Source organism: Mobula birostris, chromosome 6 (genome assembly GCF_030028105.1).
Source record: "Mobula birostris isolate sMobBir1 chromosome 6, sMobBir1.hap1, whole genome shotgun sequence".
Lineage (NCBI taxonomy): Eukaryota > Metazoa > Chordata > Chondrichthyes > Myliobatiformes > Myliobatidae > Mobula > Mobula birostris.
This window is the reverse complement of record NC_092375.1, coordinates 49,556,020-49,578,735: the sequence shown is the minus strand read 5'-3', so window position 1 is coordinate 49,578,735 and position 22,716 is coordinate 49,556,020. Positions and strand designations below refer to the sequence as shown.

Genomic DNA, 22,716 nt, shown 5'->3' with positions numbered 1-22,716 from the left:
AAACACAGCCTGTCCCTTTTGTACAGGTCCCACATGCCCCAGAAGGGGTTCCAATTGTCCAGAAATCTTAGACAGATTTGGAGAATGGGCTTAGAAGTGGCAGATGGAAATGTATGGTCATGCATTTTGGTAGAAGCTATAAAAATGTAGACTATTTTCTAAAAGGGGAGAAAACTCAAAAATATGAAGTGCAAAGGGTCTTGGGAACCCTCATGCAGGATTCCCTAAAGGTTAACTTGCAGTTTGAGTTGGTGGTGAGGAAGGCAAATGTAATGTCAGCATTCATTTTGAAAAGATAAGAATATAAAAACAAGGATGTAGTGTGAGGCTTTATAAAGCACTGATGAGGTCTCAGTTGGACCATTGTGAGCAGTTTTGGGTCCCTTATCTAAGGAAGGGACCTTGCTGACGTTGGAGCTGGGGTTCAAGGAAGCTTCACTAAAATTGTACTAGGAATGAAAGACTTTATCATATGAGGAGCGTATGATAGCTCTGGGTCTGTACTCACTAGAATTTAGAAGAATGAGGAGCAATCTAATTGAAACCTATCAAATGTTGAAAGGCCTCAATAGAGTGGGTGCAGAGAGGATGTTTCCTATACTTAGGGAGTCTAGGACCACCAATGGATGCAACCTCAGAATAGAGGGAAGTCCATTTAGAGTACAGGTGTGAAAGAATTTCTTGAGCCAGAGTGCAGTGAATCTGAGGAATTCATTGCTACAGGTGGCTGTGGGGGCCAAGTTATTGGGTGTATTTAAGGTAGAAATTGATAAATTATTTATAAGTCAAGGTGTGAAAGGTTACGGGAAGCAGGCAGCAGATTGGGATTGAGAGGGAAATGGACTCATTGGGCTAAATGGCCTTATTCTGCTGCAATGGCTTATGGTCTTGCTGCATCATTGGGTTTTAGGAGTAACCAAGCTGGCAGCCAGGGAACGTTAGAGGTTAGAATTTGAAATATACAGTGGGATTTCAGTTCTTGGCTGAGGGATTGAAAACTATGAGAGCTGACAGAAAACTCCTGAACAATTTGCTTGCAAATTAAAGCTAATGACTGGTTTGTTGCTGGCAGGACAGGAAGTCAAATTGTACTGTTCAAGTGCGTAGTAGTCAAATATTTGTTCACATTTGAAAGTGTGCAGTGGATGAATGAAATCTTGCTAATAGGAAAAGTAGAAATTAGAACAACCTACTTGCCAAGCAAGCTTGATAGTTCTGAACAAAATTGAAAAGTGGCATGTTGCTGAGAGAGTTGAGAGAGGTTGAAAAATGTCTTTTTGGAAGAGAGAGTCAACTAGTTATTTCCTTAATGACTGCTAATGGGGAAATATGACAAATAGGTCCTCATTTCTCAGATTTCTCCTTGGTGGAGTTGTCTCTTGTTGTTTTCTCTTGAATTTTTTCACCACAGCTAGGCAAGCAGTATCTTATGTTTGTCTTATCAGTGCACAGGAATACATAATAACCTGTTCTCCCACCCCCACCTGTAACACCTTACACAGCTGCCTGGCCAGCAACCCCCTTTGCCTGCCCTCCATATCTTCCATCTTTCCACTCTAGACTTGCATGTAATATTTAACTGAGAATCTTCACCTCTTGGCAGGTATGATGTGCAAGTTATGAGTTTTAGGGATAAACTTTGTGAAAGTTCTGGTTCCCAAGCACATTGCTAAGTACTTAATAACGTAAAAATTATGTTGTGTAGTATGGTTATTTAACATGGGTAATATTTAGCCAATGTAGAAAGAGGAGAGTCCTACTAATGAATAATCAGATAATTTGTTTATATAGTTACTATTTGGTGGAGGAGTAACAGAGCTGAACTCAAGGCAAACTGCTCTTCAAGTAGTGCTGAAAAATGTTGATTTCATTCAAATGGTGTGTTGATTTATCATATCATGTAAAATGCTGTCAGAAATGGTATTCCCTCAGCAGTGTATTATAGATATTAGATTTGTTGCTCATAATACTGCCAAAGTAAAGGAGTAGTTGAAGGGGCGAGCATGAAAATGTGTACATGTCAGAGCCTATCTGCTTGCGAAAGTTAAATATTGTCACAAGACTGAAGATGGTGCATATTAGTAAATGATATCTTATGTTCATTTCTTTGCATTGTAACAGTATTTGGTCATAATGCCTTGATGTAGGTTTTGAATTTAATTATCAAATGTTTATAATTGTATTCATAAATATTAGGATGAGGTGAAGCGAACAAGCGAAACTGGGGTTGAAGAAACAATTCTGGAGGGTCATCTTGGAGTTACAAAGGAGCTGTTAGCATTCCAGACACCTGAAAAGAAATTTCATATAGGTTCAGAAAAAGGAGGTGCTAATCTCATTAAGGTATGTTTCAACAGCAGACTGGATTTTGCATAAAATGAATGTTTTAGATCACTTGAGTATTGTCACAATTTTTTCATTTTGCTTCTACAGATACTGGCAAATATTAACTGGTTGTTAAGAAACTCTGTACTGCTAATGTAAATATTGCATATTGAATTTAGGTTTCAGCTGCTGTCAGTTTAAGTTCTTTCATAAGCATTATAGCTATATTTCAATGACAAGCTGTTACTGCTTAGTATTTGATTAATGGATTATAAAATGAAAACTTGTTTGCAGTTAACTTTTAGACTGACACTGTCCTTGTATTGTTAAAAAATTATTTTGAAAATAAAATGTATTGAGACCTAATCTCACAGGGGATCTTAAATGTAGGTCATTTAATGTTGGCCCCAAGAAATCAGTAGTTTGCTTGTGCTCAGGATAGAATACTATATGAACAGCCTAACTAAGAAAGAATGGGGGATGTAATTATATACAAATTAATGTGCAGCTTAACTAACTTGGACCTACAAGAAGTGATAAAATGTATTTTAAATTGCATCTTGGAACAGAAAGTGTTTCAAGTGGAAGTAGTTAAATGTAACAGCAGAATTGGATATCAGAAGCTTACTGCAGAAAATCTGTCATTTTTTTTGAAATTTTCAGCAATTGTCATATTCCACACTTCAAAGTTCCAACATTCCTTTACTCCTCTATTCTTGTTCGAGTCAGTGTAACACACCTCCAGGCAGAATTTTACAATTATCAAATTTTCACATCCTCTTACAGATGGCCATAACTTATCTTAATTCTTCTCGTCTACCCTTTCACAGGTAGTTTATTTTCTTTCTTCCTCAACCCCCTCCTGTCTCTACATCTAAAGACACTTGTTTGTTCAGTTTTCCAGTTGACATGAAAAGCATGAGCAGTAATTGTTTCCATCTGCAAAGATACTGCTTGATTTGATATGTCTGGAGTATTTTCTACCTCTATTTTATACTTTTACCCTCCACGGTTCTTTTGCTTTTTAATTGCAATACAACTAAATGAGTTGTGTCATAAAATTAAGAGATTTCTGCACCAACAACTGAAAATGTTAACCTTAAATGAAGACACATGTTGAGACTCGGCATGCATTTTAAAGTTGTGTGCTGCTCCTTATTGCCTGGATAATTTATGAACTTCAGATATGAAAATACTTGGGATTCATACAAAAAGTTGCGAGTAATTATAGCTGCATGTCATCTGAGATAAATGTTTCAAAGGTGAACTGGAGAGAAAATATGCAAGAACACAACATAGGAATATCCACCTGGTCCATTAAGCCTGCCCTGCCTTTCAATATAATGGTTCCACAACTCCTTCTCTGTAAAGTTGAAGAAGTTGGATATGGTTGGTGCTTTCAGAGCTTTGGGTTTGAAATTTACAGACTTTGACCAATAGTGATCAATGGCAATGTACTTGTTATCAAGTATATGCAACTTGGAGGAGAACTAACTAAGTATTTTTATAGCCTTACAGGTGGTATACTCTGTCAGTGCCTTTGAAGAAGCTTTGCTGAGTTGCTGCAATGCATCTTGTAGATGGCAATTATGTCCAAGGAGCACGTAGCGGAGGAGTGAATAGAGTTTAAGCCAGCAGCTGCTCGGCATTGCATAATTAAACTTCTCAACTGTTTCCCTTACTAGAAAGGATTCAATTATACAGACCTGTGTCTTATAGATGATGGAAATTGAGATAATGGCGTTATCCTTCAAAGAATACCCAACACCTGTCCAGTTCTAAGAGACTTAGTTCATAAATGACTGGTCCTAATTAGCTTCTGATTAATCATCAAGCACTTCACAAAAAAACTGACTATTTAGCAATTAGTCAAAGAGAAATGGTTATTGCTTCAGACTTTGTGGTATGAATATGACATACCACTTTATCACCCAAAGTCTTAATGTTAGCTATGTGTTATTTGGGTTCACTGCTTGCAGAACTACTGCATTAGCTAAGGAGCCATGTCTGAAACTGAAAGTAAAAATAAATGACTGTCCCTACTTCCAGCATTGATAGAGTGAGAGCTGTTGAAACAGATAAAGAACTCCTGATTGATCACTGGAAGCTCATCAGTTCACTAGCAATTGGAAGAGTTTTTCTCTCATTTACAATTGATAATCATTTCCAATTTACTATTATTCCTTAAGCTTTACTTGGTCATATACTGATTTGTTAGGACCTCACTTCTGCCGTTCAACTCCTTTGTCCACATTTAGACCAAGGTTATGAGCTTGTTTGAGAAAATGTCTACCAGACAAAATCTTCAACCCTTAATGTTAAATGTGCAATCAATTTGCTACAAAAACTTGCACTCAGTTTTATTACTTTTGTAGAAGAAAAAATGCAAGGTTCTATCACAAAAATATTTTCAGGAATTCATACTCATTGTGAAAGCTAATGCATAATTTGTTACAGGTGTATACACTTGTAATGTTATGCCATAGAAATAATGTATTTGTTATGCAGGTTTTCTCCTCTTCATCTATGCCATTGCATTCAGACCTCGACTGAGCAATTGCTTTTATTTTACTATTTATGTAATAGTAAATTCTTCACAATATCATTGGTCATCCAGGAGATTCTGTATTTATTGATAATCTTATATTTAACTTGCATACATATAATGTCAGTATTTCGTGTAATTTTTTAGTAAGCCAATGTCAGTCAAACTTTAAGATTGTTCTGATTGGGGAATAGGTAAGAGTGCAACTCTCTGAAATGAAAGTATATTCTTCTGTGCTGCTATCCATTATCACCAACATGAAGGATGAAGCCAGACATTGTGGTTGTCTTGTTGAGTGATTAGTTCTGTATTTGTGTCTCTTATCCTAGAATATTTGTTCTGAGGTTTCTGTTCAATATGTCAAGAAAAAATGAAGTGGGGTCTTTGGAATTTTGGAGTGCATCAAGAAAGTGAACTTAACAGTTATGAAGTAATCTTTACTGGAATTATTACAATGTCCAAATAAATCCAATATTTTCCATTTACAAATTGCTTTGCATTTTCAAACTTTTGTGCAACTGCCAGATTATAGTGATCGGACATTGTGAGCTTTACTACAGCATCTTTAAAGCATTAACACAAACTTGTGCGGTTGTCTGACATCATTTAAAGAAATGTAAAGGACTTTGAAAACTAAGGTTCCAAAGTTTTATATTGTCCTCAAAGTATGCTCATTGATCCTGCACAACATTAAGTAATGGATCTGTCTTTTTCTGTTTTGCTTTTGCAGGAACTGATAGATGACTTCATATTTCCAGCCTCTAATGTGTACCTACAGTACAAGAAGAGTGGAGAGTTGCCATCTGAACAAGCGATTCCTGTCTGCAGTGCACCAGCTGCAATCAATGCTGGTTTTGAATTGTTGGTAGCATTGGCTGTTGGTTGTGTGCAAAACCTCAAACAAATAGTGGACACTATAACAGACATGTATTATGCAGGTATATGAAAATTAGTTGCAGGATGATTTGATGTGTATTCAGATTAAGTTCAAAAGTTCAGATTGTATTTATTATAGAAGTATATGTGCAGTAATATGTATATGCAGTAACCTGGAGCAATAGAATGTGAATTACATAGGACCATAAGTTTAATGAGTCATATCACCAGGATACGTCTAAGAATTTTGATGACAAGAGCTGAAAGTAAGATACAAGCTAAAATAGGTAAAGAACAATGTGGTTTTGTGAAAGACAAAGGTATAAGAAGTGCAATATTGATGTTAAGGGCTATCAGGACAAGCTATTCAAGTGCAAAAAGATTTGTTTGTTTTACCGACTACACAAAAGCATTTGATAAAGTGAAGCACAATAAGTTATTTGAGATATTACAGAAAACTCTAGATCTAGATTCAAAAGACCTCCATCTAATCAGAAATCTACTGGGAACAAACTGCTGCTGTAAGATTAGATGGAGAAGTGAGTCCGTTTACAAAAGAGCGGCGTTAGACAAGGGCATGTTTTCTCCCCTGATTTATTTAATGTGTACAGTGAAACAATATTACAAAAAATAAGAAGCAATTTCAGATATGCAGATGACACTATGTTAATTTCAAGTACGGTGGAAGAACTACAAAACTTAATTGCTATAGTCGTTGAAGAAAGTGCAAAAATGGGTCTATCTACCAATTGCAACAAGACAGAATGTATGGTGATATCCAGAAAGAAAGAGAATCCTATCTGCAGGCTGAGAATAAACGGGGAAGACATACAACAAGTACAGAACTTTTGCTACTTTGGAAGCTGGGTGACATCATGTGGCAGGTGCGACATGGCCATCAAAAGAAGAATAGGGATGGCAAAAGACACCTTTACGAGAATGAAGAGTATACTGATCAATACTAAACTAGGCATGACAACCCGCCTCAGAGTACTGAATTGTTATGTTTATCCAGTTATGTTATATGGCTCAGAATGTTGGACAATATCCAGTAACATGAGGAATAGAATTGAAGCAGCAGAAATGTGGTTTTTGAGGAGGATGCAAAGAATATCATGGACGAAACGAATATCTAACGAGGATGTCATGAACAGAGCAAACACGAAAAGAGAAATAATGTATGAGATCATGAAAAGGCAATGTAACTTCATTGGACATGTGATTAGGAAAGAGGAGTTAGAATGCATGGTAATTATGGGAAAGACTGAAGGGAAGAAAGCAAGAGGAAGACAAATGATGATGGAGGCAGCAGCCAGAGAACTGGAAATGAATACCAATGAATTGATCCACTTGACCCAAAACGAGAGTGTGTGGGCCATGGCAGTCAAAGCTCAAACTGGGCACGGCACCTGATGATGATGATATATACAGTGTACCACCCTGAGATTCGTCTTTCCACAGACAACTACGAAACAAAAAAAACACCATGTTCAAAGAAAACATCAAACCCCCAATGCGTAAAAAAATTGAACAAATCGCACAAACAGCAAAAAAACAAGCAAGAAGCACAATATAAAACATCAAACCACAGAGCCATCGAAACAGTGTTCTACATTGTGTTCAGTACATTTCCTTTTAGCGCTGTCATTTGTTGACTGCAAGCTGCAGAGCCAATCTGCCCTGATCAAAATTGCGCCAAATAGCATTTAAAAAAGGAACTAGCCAGAAGCACTTATAACATGAACTAAAGAGACCAATCCACAAACTGCATTGATTAAACCTTGCACAAGACCGAAGACTCCAGCAGCAGTGAGCAAGAGGAAGAGAGAGACTGGTCAAATGTAGGCAGGTGACGCTAAACGCCTGCTTGCCTTTCACTCTCATTCGTGTTGATTTCAATCTTTCTCAACGTTTAGATCAGTGGAAAACGGAGTCCGTCATTGGCTCACGCCCCATCTCGAGGCCACACACTGCTTCAAACCTCATCAAACTCCCTCGGATACGGCGACCCTGAAAATACACCATCAAAATGTAAATCACAGGTTCTAATAGTAGCAGACTTGGATTTGAAAGAAGCAGTAGTAAAGTAGTGGTTGTGTGATCTGTCTGAAGGGCATCGCCTTTGGTAGTGTTGTTTGCTGGCGCCATCTTCTTGCAGATCTAAAAGCTCAGTGGAAGCTATTTTTTCAATTCAAGCCCACTACAAAGATTTGAGCACGTACTCAATACTAAAAGCAAAGTTATCTAATTATTGCTGTTTGTACATAAATGGCTTGCTATAGGTTTTGTTACATTGCGACAGTGACTGCACTTCAGAACTATTTATTTCATTTCCTGTTGATATACAGTGCCTATAAAAGGTATTCACAACCCCTCCCCCTCCCCCTTGGAAATTTTCATGTTTTATTATTTTACAACTTTGAATCACAGTGAATTTAATTTGGCTTTTTTGACACTGATCAACAGAAGAAGACTCTTTCATGACAAAGTGAAAACAGATTTCTACAAAGTGATCTAAATTAATTACAAACATAAAGCACAAAATAATTGATTGCAGAAGTATTCACACCTCTCCAATATGCACATAAATCATCACTGGTTCAATCAAGCTGTTTCAATTGATTGTAGTAAAAGTACACCTGTATCCTGACAAAAACTACACCATGAAGACAAAGAACACTTCCAGCAACTCCACGAGAAGGTTATTGAAGAGCACAAGTCAGGAGAAAATTGAATATTCCTTGGAGTACAGTTAAGACAATCATCAAGAAATGGAAAGAATATGGCACAGCTATAAATCTGCCTAGAGCAGAGAGTCCTCAAAAACTGAGTTACTGTGCAAAAAGGGGACGAGTGAGGGAGGCCACCAAGAGACCTATGACAACCCTGAGGAGTTACAAGCTTGAGTGGTTTTAGATGGGAGAGACTGTGCATACAAGAACTGTTGCCTGGGTGATTCTCCAGTCGCAGCTTTATGGGAGAGTAGCAAAGTGAAAGTCACTGTTGAAAAAAACTTGCATGAAATCTAGGCTAGAGTTTGCCAGAAGGCATGGAATAAGGTTCTATGGTTTGATGAAACCAAAATTGAGCTTTTTGTCCACCAAACTAAACATTATACACATCATCAAAAACTCACCATTCCTACTGTGAAGCATGGTGATGGTTGCATCATGCTGTGGGGATGCTTCACTGCAACAGGCCTTGGAAGGCTTGTGAAGGTAGAGGGTAAAATGAATGCAGCAAAATACAGGGAAATCCTGGATGAAAATATCTGCAAGACAACTGCAATGTGGGAGAAGATTTGTTTTCCAACAAGACAATGACCACAAGCATAAAGCCTAAGCAACACAAGAATGGCTTAAAAACAACAAAGTTAATGTCCTGGTCTGGGAAAGTCAGAGTCCAGACCTCAATCCAATTGAGAATTTATGGCTGGACTTGAAAAGTCCCCATACAATGTGACAGAGCTGGTGCAGTTTTGTAAAGAAGAATGGGGGGAAATTGTAGTGTCCAGAAGTGCAAAGCCAATAGAGACCTATCCACAAGCAGTCAAGGCAGTTATTGCTGGCAAAGGTGCATCTACTAAATACTGAAATACTGACTTGAAAGGGGTGAATACTTATGCAATCAACTATTTTATTTTTTAAATTTGTAATTAATTTAGATCACTTTGTGGAGATCTGTTTTCACTTGACATGAAAGAGTCTTTTTCCATTGATCAGTGTCAAAAAAGCCAAATTAAATCCACTGTGATTCAGTGTTGTAAAACAATAAAACATGTTGGAGTATGTGTGTTGGAGTGGGCTGTGCAATATAGGACAGTGCTGAGGGAAATTAGGTGTGGGTTAAGAGTTCTGGAATATTTTGAGCATTACGTTTCTTGCTGAGATGCATGAAATCTCAGTAAAAGAAAATATATGGAAATATCTTATATGCCTGGATACATTTCACTGTGGGTTGGAATAAAAAGCATAGTGACTACAACAAAGTTGCATGAACAATATTTCAGTTGTTTTGTTAATAGAATCACAAATTAAATACATAAGCTGTTTAATAGTATCTCAGTTGTAACACATTGATTTGTGTTGTAAGATGGAGAACATTAATGAACCTCAGTGTGGCTCTTATTCATCATAAACTTTGTTTTGCCATCAAATGGTAACACAATTTTGATGTTTTACTTATAGATTATTTTACTTGTTTGTTGAGTTGTGTCAACATGGAAATTATTGACTAAGAAGGTTTTTTATGCTTCTAATACATCACAAAGTACTGTTTCAGAATTAGGATCATCTCTGCCAATTCACCACACCAAAGCTAGAATAATACAGTGGATTACAGTTAAATGGGACATATCAGGACCTGTGCATTTGACCCAATTAAGTAGCTGCTCTAATTAGCCGAAGTTTCATGGAAATAGTTAAAAGGGTTTTAAAAAGACAAGCTACCGTTTAACTGGGTAACAAATTTATGTAATTAAATGAAAAACAGAACAAATTAGAACACTTATCAATGCTACTACAGTACTATAAAACTGTATTGGTTCCTAATAGTTATCAACAGAGGAATTTATGCAGTGTATGCTGCCGTGTTCTTTTGATTGGCTGTAAATGAACAAAATGAGCGCAGATGCTTAATGTAGATAATGTACTGCCTTCATCCAATTCTTTTGACGATCACAGTCTCCAAATCTTCATTTTCATTGTAATATTCAAGATGATTGTCAATACCGTCAAATTCTTCGTAGTACTTGTTGAAGTTGTGAAATCATTTCATATTCCCTTCTGGCCAGTTCTGGCATCTCCCAGCCTTAATGTTTGAAAATCCAATGAGTAAAGCAGTTCTGAATTGTCTTGCTGCTTATTTCTCACCAACTGACAAATCTCACCCATTTTGAACACAAACACACACAACTGATGCTATTTAAAAATTGTTCACTCTATGCACGATGTAGTGTCTAACTACCATGTAAGTCCACGCAACTGAAGCTATTTAGAAACTGTTCGGCAACAGTCTCCTGCCCTGATTTAATGGCATGGTGTCCCAAATAAATGAAGGGAATCCTGGCTATTTTCTCAATTTTTGTCCTTTACGAGTTGGCCCAATAAGCAGCTGCCCCTATTAACCCATGGCCCAATTAGCCGGAATCCACTATATGTGCAGAAATATTAATATCTTTAGCCATTATTCAGACCATAGATTTTAAAACATTTAATTTTGAAATGAACTTTCAAAGAAACCTGCTACTTATTTTTCTTCAAAGAACCACCATTAAAATCTCATTAAACATATTGCCATTTGGATAGAAACATGAATTCTAGTTATCTTCCAGTCTGGAATTTAAAATAAAATTATTATATGGTCTAATTTTGATCATTTTCAACTTTTTACTTTTAAGTAAAAATTGCTTAACTGCAAACTGTTAATGATAGATATATTTTAAATAGTTGCAGTACCTTTGAAGTATTAACTGCTGGCCTTTTTGTTCAGGTTGCGAAGCACTGACAGAGTGGGAGTATTTGCCACCAGTGGGACCACGTCCATCAAAAGGATTTGTGGGGTTAAAGAATGCTGGTGCTACTTGTTACATGAATTCTGTTATTCAGCAGCTGTATATGATTCCAGCTATTAGAAATGGTATCCTTACTATTGAAGGCACTGGTAGTGATGTTGATGATGATACTTCTGGGGATGAAAAGCAGGACAATGAGGTAACTACTGAAAACTATACCAAAATTAAAATAATTAAATGTTCTCTTGGCCAGATTCTTTTTATGCATGAAAATTAATGTTTTTAATCTTTCCTTTGGTAGATTATGCTTCAGTACCCAAACTATTATTAAACTTGTTAGGTAACTACAAAATGCTTTGGTAGATTATGCCCAAACTATTATTGAACTTATCAGGTAACGATAAAATGCTGAAAATGTATTCAGATGTTTATTTAGTTGTGGGTTTTTTTTTTGAAATTTTACTATCCTTTTCAGTTAGGTTAAAACTTGTTTGAGAAAACGAGTCTCAATACTGAAATTTACAAACTACTTAAAGTATAGGAAATAATTCAGACATTTGTAAACACAATAACTATACTAAAATTAAAATAATTAAATGTTCTCTTGGCCAGATTCTCTTTGATCAAAATAACAAATAGCTTATTCATACAGAAATTCATACAGTTGAGGGGTGAACATATTGTTATATATGTATTTTTTTCATTTTCAAATCTTTTTATTATCGATCCAAAATTAACAAGAGTACATCGAAGTAAACGTCACTTACAATGCCTCAAAGAGAAGAGGAAAAAAAAGACATATTAAAAGATTGAAAACTTTTTTGTGACAAAAAGAAAAAAACCCTACTAAAGGAAATAAAAAGGTGAGAGAAAAAAAACCCATTGGGTATTCAACCCTGGAGCCATACGTTATGCAAAAAGCTTCTTTAAAAAAAAGATAAACATCAGACAGCCAGCAAAAAAATAACAAACATTTACAATTAGATCGTGAAGGAAATCTATCAATTAACTCCAATGATAATAGCAAGCCAATGAACACCATCTTTTCTCGAAATCAAACATGGGTTCAAAGTTTCGACTTCTAAATTTCTCCAAACGAAGACAGAGCATCACTTGAAAGAACTACTGTGACAAAGTGGGAGCCAACGCATCAACAGAATGGCCGTCCTCGCAATCAATGTGACAAATGCAATAACATGTTGATCAACAGAATGGCCCTCCTCGCAATCAATGTAACAAATGCAATAATGTGTTGATCAGACAAAGAGATACCGTTCATATTTTGAGGAATTATTCCAAAAAGTGCAGTTAATTTGTTAGGTTGTAAATTAATTTTTAGTGCTTTAGAAATTGTAGAAAAAACTGACTTCCAGAACTGTTCCAATATAGAACATATGTATATTTTGAAGCTTCTGTCCAAGGTAGCTTAGCAAAAATGAATTTTACACTTTGCTTTACCATTGAGAAAACATACTGTAAAGAATTCTTTATTTGCAAAGTAATTGCAAATTAAATGTTTGAGTTATTTAAAACTGCTATTGCATGCAAGGACCTAATATGAATCGTGAATTTCTCTGAAATTAAAATTTAACTATTATTGGTCAGATAATTCCTTCATGCATAGCACTTAAGGAGATTAAGCATCAGTTAAAAGCAAAATTTTACATGGCTATTCTTACTGTTTCTCCCAACCTTTTAATCTAGTCCGTCTTTCCTTATTTTATTTCCTTGTATCCAACAGTAAATTTGCCCCTCATCACAGCCATCTTGTTCCTTCTATGTGTTTTTTTTTTTGGCATGTGCCTGCGTGTGTGCAAGTCTGCGTGTGCGCGCATCCATCATGATGTCTTTTTTTTTACAAGGCGCGGAGCAAGAGAGAGAGACTGTGTGGCGCGCCGCTCCTCTCACAGACATTTTCGCAGCATTTTCCCTTTATTTTACGAGGTCGTGTTGCAATTTCGACACTCAACCCAGCATGGATGGAAAGCGTACTCGGGAGCGAACGCAACTGGTTTCGAACCCGGGAACCTCCACTCCCGGGTCCGGCGTCAATGTCATTGCGCCACCAGCCAGCCTCTATATGTTATTTTTAATCCCTAAAATAAGATGCAATGTATTTTTTTAAAAAAAGACATTCTGATTTGAATGGCTAATCCAGCATTTTGAAATTTTGTTTGCGGCGGAACTCAATGTGGTAGATAACTGAAATAACACTCCCAGCAAACTATCCAACAGGTACATCTAGAACGCTTTAGTTTGTGTTTACAAATACTGTGATCTTTAATATGAAACCAATTCATACATCAGTGATAATAAACCTCATTCTGATTTATATATTTTTAACTATAATTTTGCTACAAATGTAAAGATATCTTCTATTAATAGTTCTGTTAATTTTATTTCAACATTATTTAGCATTTTTATTTGGATTTTTTTTACAGAGTAATGTTGATCCTAGAGATGATGTTTTCAGTTACCACCACCATTATGACAAACCAGTAATTGGGAAAACAGAAGATCGGAAAGAGTACAATATTGGCGTTCTGAGACATCTTCAGGTCATTTTTGGGCATTTGGCTGCCTCCAGATTGCAGTACTATGTGCCTAGAGGGTTCTGGAAACAATTCAGGTTTGTAGTTTAAAGGGTGTGCCTGCTCCTTGTGCAAAAATGCTAGTATTAAAACCTAATTCCAAAAAGGAAAGTTGGAAAGTGTATTACATCTGTTGACATTGTTAAAGAGGAAATGTAATCATCGTAGTTTTAAAATGCATTAACATTGTATTAACTTTTCTTCTTTAAAGGAAATGGGAATTAAATGTGCACGTAAAGTGTAAATAGAGCAATTGCTAGCAGATTATTTAACTTGGACTGAATGCAACATCTGGGATAACCATAGCGTAAAATTAGTGAATCTGAAGCAAACATATCGAAGAGTCTTCTTGTTTAGTATAGGGCAAAATATCACTTTTTCTACTTGTAACTCTAGGCTTTGGGGTGAGCCAGTCAATCTGCGAGAACAACATGATGCTTTGGAGTTCTTCAACTCATTAGTAGATAGCCTGGATGAAGCGTTGAAAGCTCTTGGCCATACAACTATGCTCAGCAAAATTCTTGGTGGTTCCTTTGCTGATCAGAAGATATGTCAAGGCTGTCCTCACAGGTGAATTTTTAAATTACTTAACTGAAAATGCCTGTTCTACTGTTACTCAGTAGTGATGAAGATTGCAGTTGAAATAAATGATAGTCACTGATTGATCAAAGTAACATTACTATTTGTTTCACTATATTATTGCATTAATTAAGAGGTTTGTCCTGTTTGGCTGCATTTATGTTGAGACATATTAGTGTATACTTATGAATTTTATTCTTAAACATATAATACATGCAAGACCTTGACAAGGAGTTGGATCATTATGGCATGGGACTTTTTGATTTAAGGAGCTAGTTCTGCAAGAGTAGTACAGCCAGTTCCATTCTCAAATGCTTTCCATCCAGATCGATTTTTGTTTTCCTTGGTTATCTAACATAAGGTCATATCTAAATGAAAGATTGTTCCACAAAAATTTTTACAGAAATGGAAGGTCCAAATTTGAGAAGGCGTTATTTTAAATGTGCTCAGAATGGAACTGTAGAATTCCAAATCTTTTATAGGTTTTGAGCAGGCTTTGATGTGAATTTTTGTTATGTTAAGGAAAATTACTGATAAAGTTATTGAAGTTGATTTGTCCTAGGATGCTGGCCTTAAGAACTTTTACAGTTAGGGGTATTAGACCTCGAACAATATGTAACTATCTTTCTGCAAGTTATGACTCCAACTGTTGGAGAATTTTCTTCTTGCAGCCCTTTTTTTTTTAACCAGGTCTAATTGATGCCACACCTTGCCTCGATGTCAAGGTATCACTTTCATCTCTGGAATTTAGCTCGTTGATCCATATTTGGATCAAAGCTTGATGAAATCTAAAACTGAGTTTTGGTCACACTGAGTATTAAGTAAATGTAATTAATAAGTAAACTTGATAGCGATATCAATGGCAAATTCCATTATATTGTCGATAATTAAGAGTTGTCCTGATTAGCCAGTAATTAGCTAAGGTGGGAATTCAGGAGAAAACCAAGGTTGATCATCTATTTGGCACTTCTGACTAGACACAGCTGTGAATGCTTTTGCATGTTTTTCACAATTACATGCTATGATCCTCAGGTTTTGAGGATGTTCTCAGAGCCAACATTTCCTGTTGATCGTCTCACTACACACCAACATTTATAGCTAACTGTAAATCTTTGATCTAATAGGTTTGATGTGAAATTGCTGAGTTCTACCTATTGCATGTTGTTACTGTTGTTTGGCACCTGCAGTTCTGTATTATCTCATCACTAGTCTGGCAGATCAATGTTTTTAACTGTGCTTAATGCTGATTCTGGCAAGGCCTCCATTGACATCATGGGAATGTGTAAGTGATCAGATCTGCTAGATATCAAAATGCTGACCAGGAATTAGCAGAAGGCATCTTGTAGCATTCTTGTTTTAGATAATTATTCTTGCCATTTTCTGCAATCTGTGTGTTGTAAACTTGTTGGAATTGTATTGAGCTCAGAAGGAATCTGGCACATTGGTGAATGACTGGTCAACAGATAATTAAATCTTAGGTTGGAGCTGGGGAAAAAACAGCAAAAGCATGTGAAACTCCCTTTTACTGGATGTCTCTGGAAATGTGACTCCTTAGTCCCTCGCTGACAGCCACTGGATTCTGCAGCGAGAAACCTACCTTTCTTAGGCTTCATACATCTAGAGTATATATGACTTTGGTCCTACCAAATCCAAAAGATTGGGTTGTCTCACCCACCCAAAACCCAGTTTGTGTGGATGCTAGCTTAAGCAAATAGTTATTAAAGGAAAGAGAGAAAAAAACAAAAAGGGCCCATACAGTTAAACAGTCACATTTGCATGGTGGAACTCAAATCTTGAACTTCTCCGTAACTCGTGCACTGGACCCTCGATCTGCGTGAAATCACACACTACCTTCCAAATGTCGCTCAAAATCCATCTTGACAAAACGGGCTCTCCCACGGGAGTATTGTTCCTTCCTCCTCGAAGCCATTCATCTGTACAAAGCGCCTTGTGCAACAGGGACGGCATCCTCCACCATCTTCCCTCATGTCTTCTCCCAGCTCCCGCCAACAAAGACTTCTCCCTCCAGCACTCCCCATTCTACCATCCTGATCGGCTAACAGATGCCAGGTACCACTTTCTAAGGTGAACATCAAAGCCTCTTATCTCAGCTCAAAACCAAACAAGCCGATAGCAGAACAGACTGCTGTTACAGAATTCTAAAATGAAATGCCTGCAGCATAGCAGTAAAAATCTTAACCAGGTCAATACACATGAAAGAAACTGTGTTAATTCAAGCCAAATTAAATTGAGAGTTTGGCAGAAGAAAAAATAAGAACAAACCACATTAAATAAAAATCATCCAGAAACTTCAGTTTCTGTCCTCCCTTCAGTCATAGGGAGAAGCAGCAGTTCTAGTTTGATGTGACTTTTCCTCACTAAATAGCAACTCTAATCTTGTGCATCAAGCTTTGTTTGTTTAACAATTCAACATTTCTTAAAACTTATTCGAGTTAAACAGGAGTTTTGCATTTGGCAATACTGAGGGTATTATTTCACATCTGAGATGAAATCTCACTTACATTCTCATACTCACACACATTATCCCTTTCACTCAATTATCCGAGTTTTGAATCTCTTTCACCCTTATCGAAGGTCAAGCTGTGGCCACTACTGGGTTTCATCCTGATACCTGGCAAGGGCTCTGGCCTGGCACCTGGCACATCTTCCAGTTTGCATTGTACAGTCTTGCAATGTGCTTTCAGCTGATTGCAGTGTCCTGGTGCATCTTTTTCTGGTTGTTAGACAGATTTTTTTGTCACTCCAAGGAAGTGGCTCATGTCTTTCTCATGGCTGATGAGCAGAAGCGAGTCATTTGGATCCTCTTGCCATTGAACCAAGACCCTCTGAGTCTTGCATGGATGCTGGTCAGCAACAATCCTGTTTAAACCTTGAGAAAAGGGAAACCTTATCCCAGTTCCCATGAGGAGATTGGTGGTCTTAAATTACTTTAATACAAAGATCATAAAAGACACAATTATGAATGATAGTTATGGAATGAGTAGGGGGAAACTAACTCTGGTCAAGGAATACTCTTGAAAGTTGGATGACACAACAGTCTAATCACCAACATTCATTTTCATCAGCGAGTATAAGACCTCAGCATCTTGATACTGGCACCTGTTAGATTATGCCATCTTTTAATTGAGGGTGTGTATTACTCATATCTTGAGATCTGCCAGTGACTTAGATTCCAACTAGTTTGCTCGATCATTTAGATCAGCCTGGCCCAAAAACAATATCAATAACTGAACTACTGCTGCAAGAAATTTCATGTCAAAGACCTCAAGGATAGCACAAAGCATTTGTCAGGTGGCTCCACGTGACTTGACTACTTTAAAGCAACATGAGCTAGTTGCTACTGTGTTTCAACAAAGCCTGTACTGCCCAAATTTAGAGTAGATAAAGATATTCTTGACTCCTCTAACAGAAAATGCAAGCTATAGTTAAAAACAGTCAAAAGATCAGTACTAAACTGACCACAAAAACAGTTTTTTTCAGAATTGAAATTCCATTAAGTGGAGAATAATAACACTGCAGCCACCTAACGACAAGTATTCAAGAAAAAAATCTGGTGGCTTAAAGAACAACTGGTTGATGTAAAGCAGAGTGCAATCCAGCAACTGGCCAGTAACCAGTGTGAATTCTTAAGCACTGTCAAAGCCATCTACTGTCCAAACTCTGCAGCCCACCACATTGCCAAGAATAGAAGAGAAGTTGCCGACCAATATTCTAACCATAATGTGAATGTCCAAGACAAGACTGCACAAGATCCAGTCTAGCTTTACTGCCATCCAGACAGATGAGATTGAAAAGACCACCTGTCAACTGAAAAACAAGTCTTTGTTCTGTCAATCAAGAAATGACTATGAACACTCTTCAAGATTCATGGCCCTCACAAATTCATCTCCATAATGGTGTCCTATAGGATAACATGCAAGCCGTGATTCTAATCGATGGGTCAACTAGATCTAACATCTGATGCTCAGAGAAACAGGTTGATTTACTGGTCGAGCCATCCTCCACTTCAGTCTGCCAGTTTTTCTTTAATGATAATGCATTGTCTGTATTATATTTAAATTACTCTGTAGAGACATGCCAAGCCAGCTTCAAAACACCTACGAAATCTGCACACTCAGCTACCTACAAGGGGAAAACAATTACCAATAAATTCCTGTTCAAGTTGTTCAGGAGTCTGACAGCCTGATTTATCAACTTGCACCTTCATTTAAAGGTCAAATCTTAAAAATTAGTCTAATAAATAATGGAAATATTTTCACATGAACTGTAGCAGTTTGCCACCAGTAGCATACCATAAAGATATGCAGTAAATGATACCCAAATGTTACATTATATGTTTTTCTTTGGCTGATCTAGGCATTGAATATTGGAACAAAAAAATGCTTTGAGTATATTCTGAATGCTAGTTTTTAAAATGGCATTTTTCTAAGTAGTGATTTTATCATATTGGTTACAATTTTTTTTCTTTCAGGTATGAATGTGAGGAATCCTTCACAACACTGAATGTTGACATTAGAAATCATCAAAATCTGCTTGACTCACTTGAGCAGTATGTTAAAGGAGATTTATTGGAAGGTGCCAATGCATATCATTGTGAGAAATGTAACAAAAAGGTAATGAATTTTGTTTTCAGATTTTATGAGGCTAAATTCTTCAGCCAATATTCAAAATCAGGTTTAATATCACCGGTATATGTTGTGAAATTTGTTAGCTTTGCAGCAGCAGTACAATGTAATACATAATAAGTATAGGGAAAAAATGAATTACAGTAAGTATATATTTATGTTAAATAGTTAAGTTAAAGTAAGTAATGCAAAAACAGAAATTCTGTGATTCTGTCAGCTGTCAGAGCTGCATAGCATCTATGCATTTGAGCTCACTTGGTGGCAGTATTTCACAATATTGTGTGTGTGTATATGTATACATTTTGTGATTTTTTTTTTTAAATGTTAATAATCACTAACTTTCGTGATAGCCAAAGTGCCTCAAGTATCAAAATCAGGATCTGGCTGTTAGTGCATTTACAACCACTATATTACCATCATATTTTTTTCTTTCACTGAATACCTGTGATTTGGATTAGGGATTTTCATTCACCAAAACAAGAAGTAATGATGCTATTATTTTGGAGAAATCATTTTCCTTGATCTCCAAAATGTATACAGCTTTGCTTGAAGAAGTTTAATGCAAATTATGAGCTACAAACAGTCACATCTCAATTGTTAGAGAGCTAAAAGCACTTTGCTGTTTTATTTGATATATCTAATTTGCTGATGTTTCCTAAATAGTTTCCTGGTTGTAAACGTCCAATTCTCTTTGAACTGCTAGAACTGTTTTGATGTAGCATTTGATCATCTATTGTATGACAGGCAGCTAGAAATAAAATATTTCAGTTTTAATGCTGTAGAACTTTATAATAAGGAAAGTGAGTATGAGCAGGTTTGGAGAAGGAGAAAAGTGTAAAGATTCCTGCAGCATTTTCTGTGTTGCTCAAGGTTTCCAGCATCTACAGTATCTCTTGTGATAGTTTAAATTATCATTATGGTTGACACGCCATTGTGGGCTGAAGGGACGGTTCCTGTTCAGTACTGTTTCATGTTTAACTGAAGCCGCATTATAGAAAGCAGTATAAAGAAGCCTCATCCAGATTACATCCTAGGAATCATTCTGTGCCCTCTCTAAAGCATCCATAACCAGAAGTGCGAGTAGTACTCCAAATGTGCCCTAACAAATTTGTATACAGCTGCAACATGACTTCCTGATTTTATACTTAACACTACAACTGATGAAGGCAAGCACGCCACATGCCTTCTTTACCACCCTGTCGAATAGTGTTGTCGTCTTCAAGGAGCTCTGGACTTGAACCACAACATTCCTCTGTAAATCAAAGCTCTAAGGGTCTTGCCATTTACTATATAATTTCCTCATGCATTTAACTTCCCAGACTGCAATAATTCACAGTTGTCCACATTAAATCTGCCATTCCTCTGCCCACTTTTCCAATGGATAGTATTCTAGCCTACTGAATCCTTTAACAAATTCCCTCACTGTCCACAGCTCTGCAACTTTTTATGTTATCTCCAAATTTGTTAATCAGCCTACCTACATTTTCATCTAGACCCTGTGTGTATGTATGTACATATGTGCATACATAAAACGTGGACGAGACTGGAGATGATTATGGACTTCAGGATGGTACAGGTTGACCACTCCCTAATGCACATTAATGGCTTTTCCATGGAGAGACTCAGGAGCACCAGGTACTGGTGTGCACATTTCTGTCAATCTCACCTGGTCCCTCAACACAACCTCTAGCCAAGACAGTACTTCCACCTTCTCTTCCCCAGCCCTTTCCCAATTCTCACCACATTATACTGAAGCGTTACTGAGTGTCCTGACCAGCTGCTTCATAGTTTGGTATGAGAATTGCAATGCATCAGCTCACAAGACCCTGTAACAGAGAGTGAAAGAGGAATTTCAGATTTAATGTGGACAACTGTGAATTATTGCAGTTTGGGAAGTTAAATGCATGAGGAAATTATATGGTAAATGGCAAGACCCTTCGAGCTTTGATTTTCAGAGGGATGTTAATCCACCTTAATGTTTTTGCAAAAGCCCCAACAACACCACCATGTTTAATATATCCTTAAAGATCAGTTGACTCACTGGCCTCATTCTCCTTCATATCTTTCTCTTTGGTGAACACAGGTGCAAATTATTCATTTAGTGCCTTGCCCACCTCCTCTGGTTCCAGACATAACTTACCTCGTTTGTGCTTCACTGGATCTAAATGGAACGCTTTTGCTTTTATTATATATGTAAAATATCTTTAGGTTTTCTTCATTTTTTACTTGATATTTTATGGCCTCTTTCAGCTCTCTTGATTCCCTGTTTAAGTTTTTTCCTTCCTTAATATTCCTCAAAGGCCTTGTCCAATTCAACTTCTGAAACCATGTAAATGTTTCCTTTTTCTTTGACTAAATTTGCAACTTCTCTTGTCATCCATGATTCTTGAACTCTGCTATTCTTGTCTGTCTCCCTCACAAGATCTTGAATTCTGACCAGCTAATCTTTCAGTGATTCCCACATGAGATGTCTACTTCCCCAAAAACAGCCATTCCCAAGCCACTCACCCTAGCTCCCACCTAATATTGCTGAAATTCATCTTTTCCTAATTTAGCATCCTTTCAACCCAAAATGAGATTCTAGTCTTTATTCATAACTTTTTTAAAACTTAGGGAGTTTTGCTGTTCCAAGATGCAATCCCACTGAAACTCTATAATGTCACCATTCTAAGGATCACTGATCACAATCCCACTGATCAGTTGTTCCAAGATGCAATCCACTGAAACACCAATCACCTAGCCATGTTGATTTCACAATACAAGGGTCTAGTATGGCCCCTTCTCTGGTTTCTCTGTCAAGAAACCCACTTGGATACACCTTAACAAATTCTGCTGTAACACTAAGAGAATCTCAGTAAACACTGGGGAAATTAAAGTCACCAGCTGCAACTATCCTGTCACTTTTCCATATTTCCATAATCAATCTACAATTTGTTCTTCAGTCTCCTGGCTGTAATTGGGGGCCTATAATATAACATAGCATATGTGCTAAGCCCCCATGATGCAAGAGAAGGGATTCTTAGTGTTGCTGTGCAATTTTAATTGGTCCTGCTATTACATTTCATCTATTAACAATGGTGATACTTTGATGAGCTCTGTAGATTCAATAGAGATCCCTTAACTGTTCAATATTTATGGATTTACTTAGGTAGACGGAGCAAATCATTTCCCTTAATATTTTCATGTGCTCCTTGCCATAATAATCTGTGTGAAGAGTAGTTCACAGCATTTCCACGTACCCATACTCATTCTTTAGCCGCATCTTTTTAAAAGCCTACCTTTATAAATTTCAATACGTTTGCCAGTGCATTCTCCAGTTTTGAAGTTCAAGACTGTTAAGGACATTAGGGCAGTTAGAAATGTGGAAAACATCTGGATTTGAAATTGAGTCTTCAGCTTCCTTAAGTCCAGTTTATTGGAATCTAGTTCCTGGTGGAAAAACAAAAGGAGTTGTCTTGCCAAGCTGATAAATTTTCTCTAATTCTGTGCAGTTTGTGAGCCCAGTGAAAAACAGCTTTTTGTTAATAGATACAAAAGGGAAGTTTTTTGGCTCTATTTGTATTTCTTCTCTGGTGATTTTAATTTAATCCTACACAGTCTGGCATGGGAGCTTGTTTCATATCTAAGTTTGATTTTTCTTTT

General features: G+C 36.9%; 1 protein-coding gene across 6 annotated transcripts in view; it reads left to right on the top strand.

The window, feature by feature from the left end:
- Window positions 1–22,716, top strand: part of usp9 (ubiquitin specific peptidase 9) — a 266,944-nt gene that overhangs the window by 208,410 nt on the left and 35,818 nt on the right. For all 6 annotated transcript variants that reach the window (XM_072260457.1, XM_072260455.1, XM_072260456.1 and 3 more), the window contains 6 exons: window positions 2,197–2,343; window positions 5,601–5,808; window positions 11,237–11,457; window positions 13,700–13,887; window positions 14,246–14,419; window positions 18,921–19,062. In XM_072260457.1, coding sequence (XP_072116558.1) covers window positions 2,197–2,343; window positions 5,601–5,808; window positions 11,237–11,457; window positions 13,700–13,887; window positions 14,246–14,419; window positions 18,921–19,062 — 1,080 coding nt within the window. The remainder of the gene's footprint in view (window positions 1–2,196; window positions 2,344–5,600; window positions 5,809–11,236; window positions 11,458–13,699; window positions 13,888–14,245; window positions 14,420–18,920; window positions 19,063–22,716) is intronic.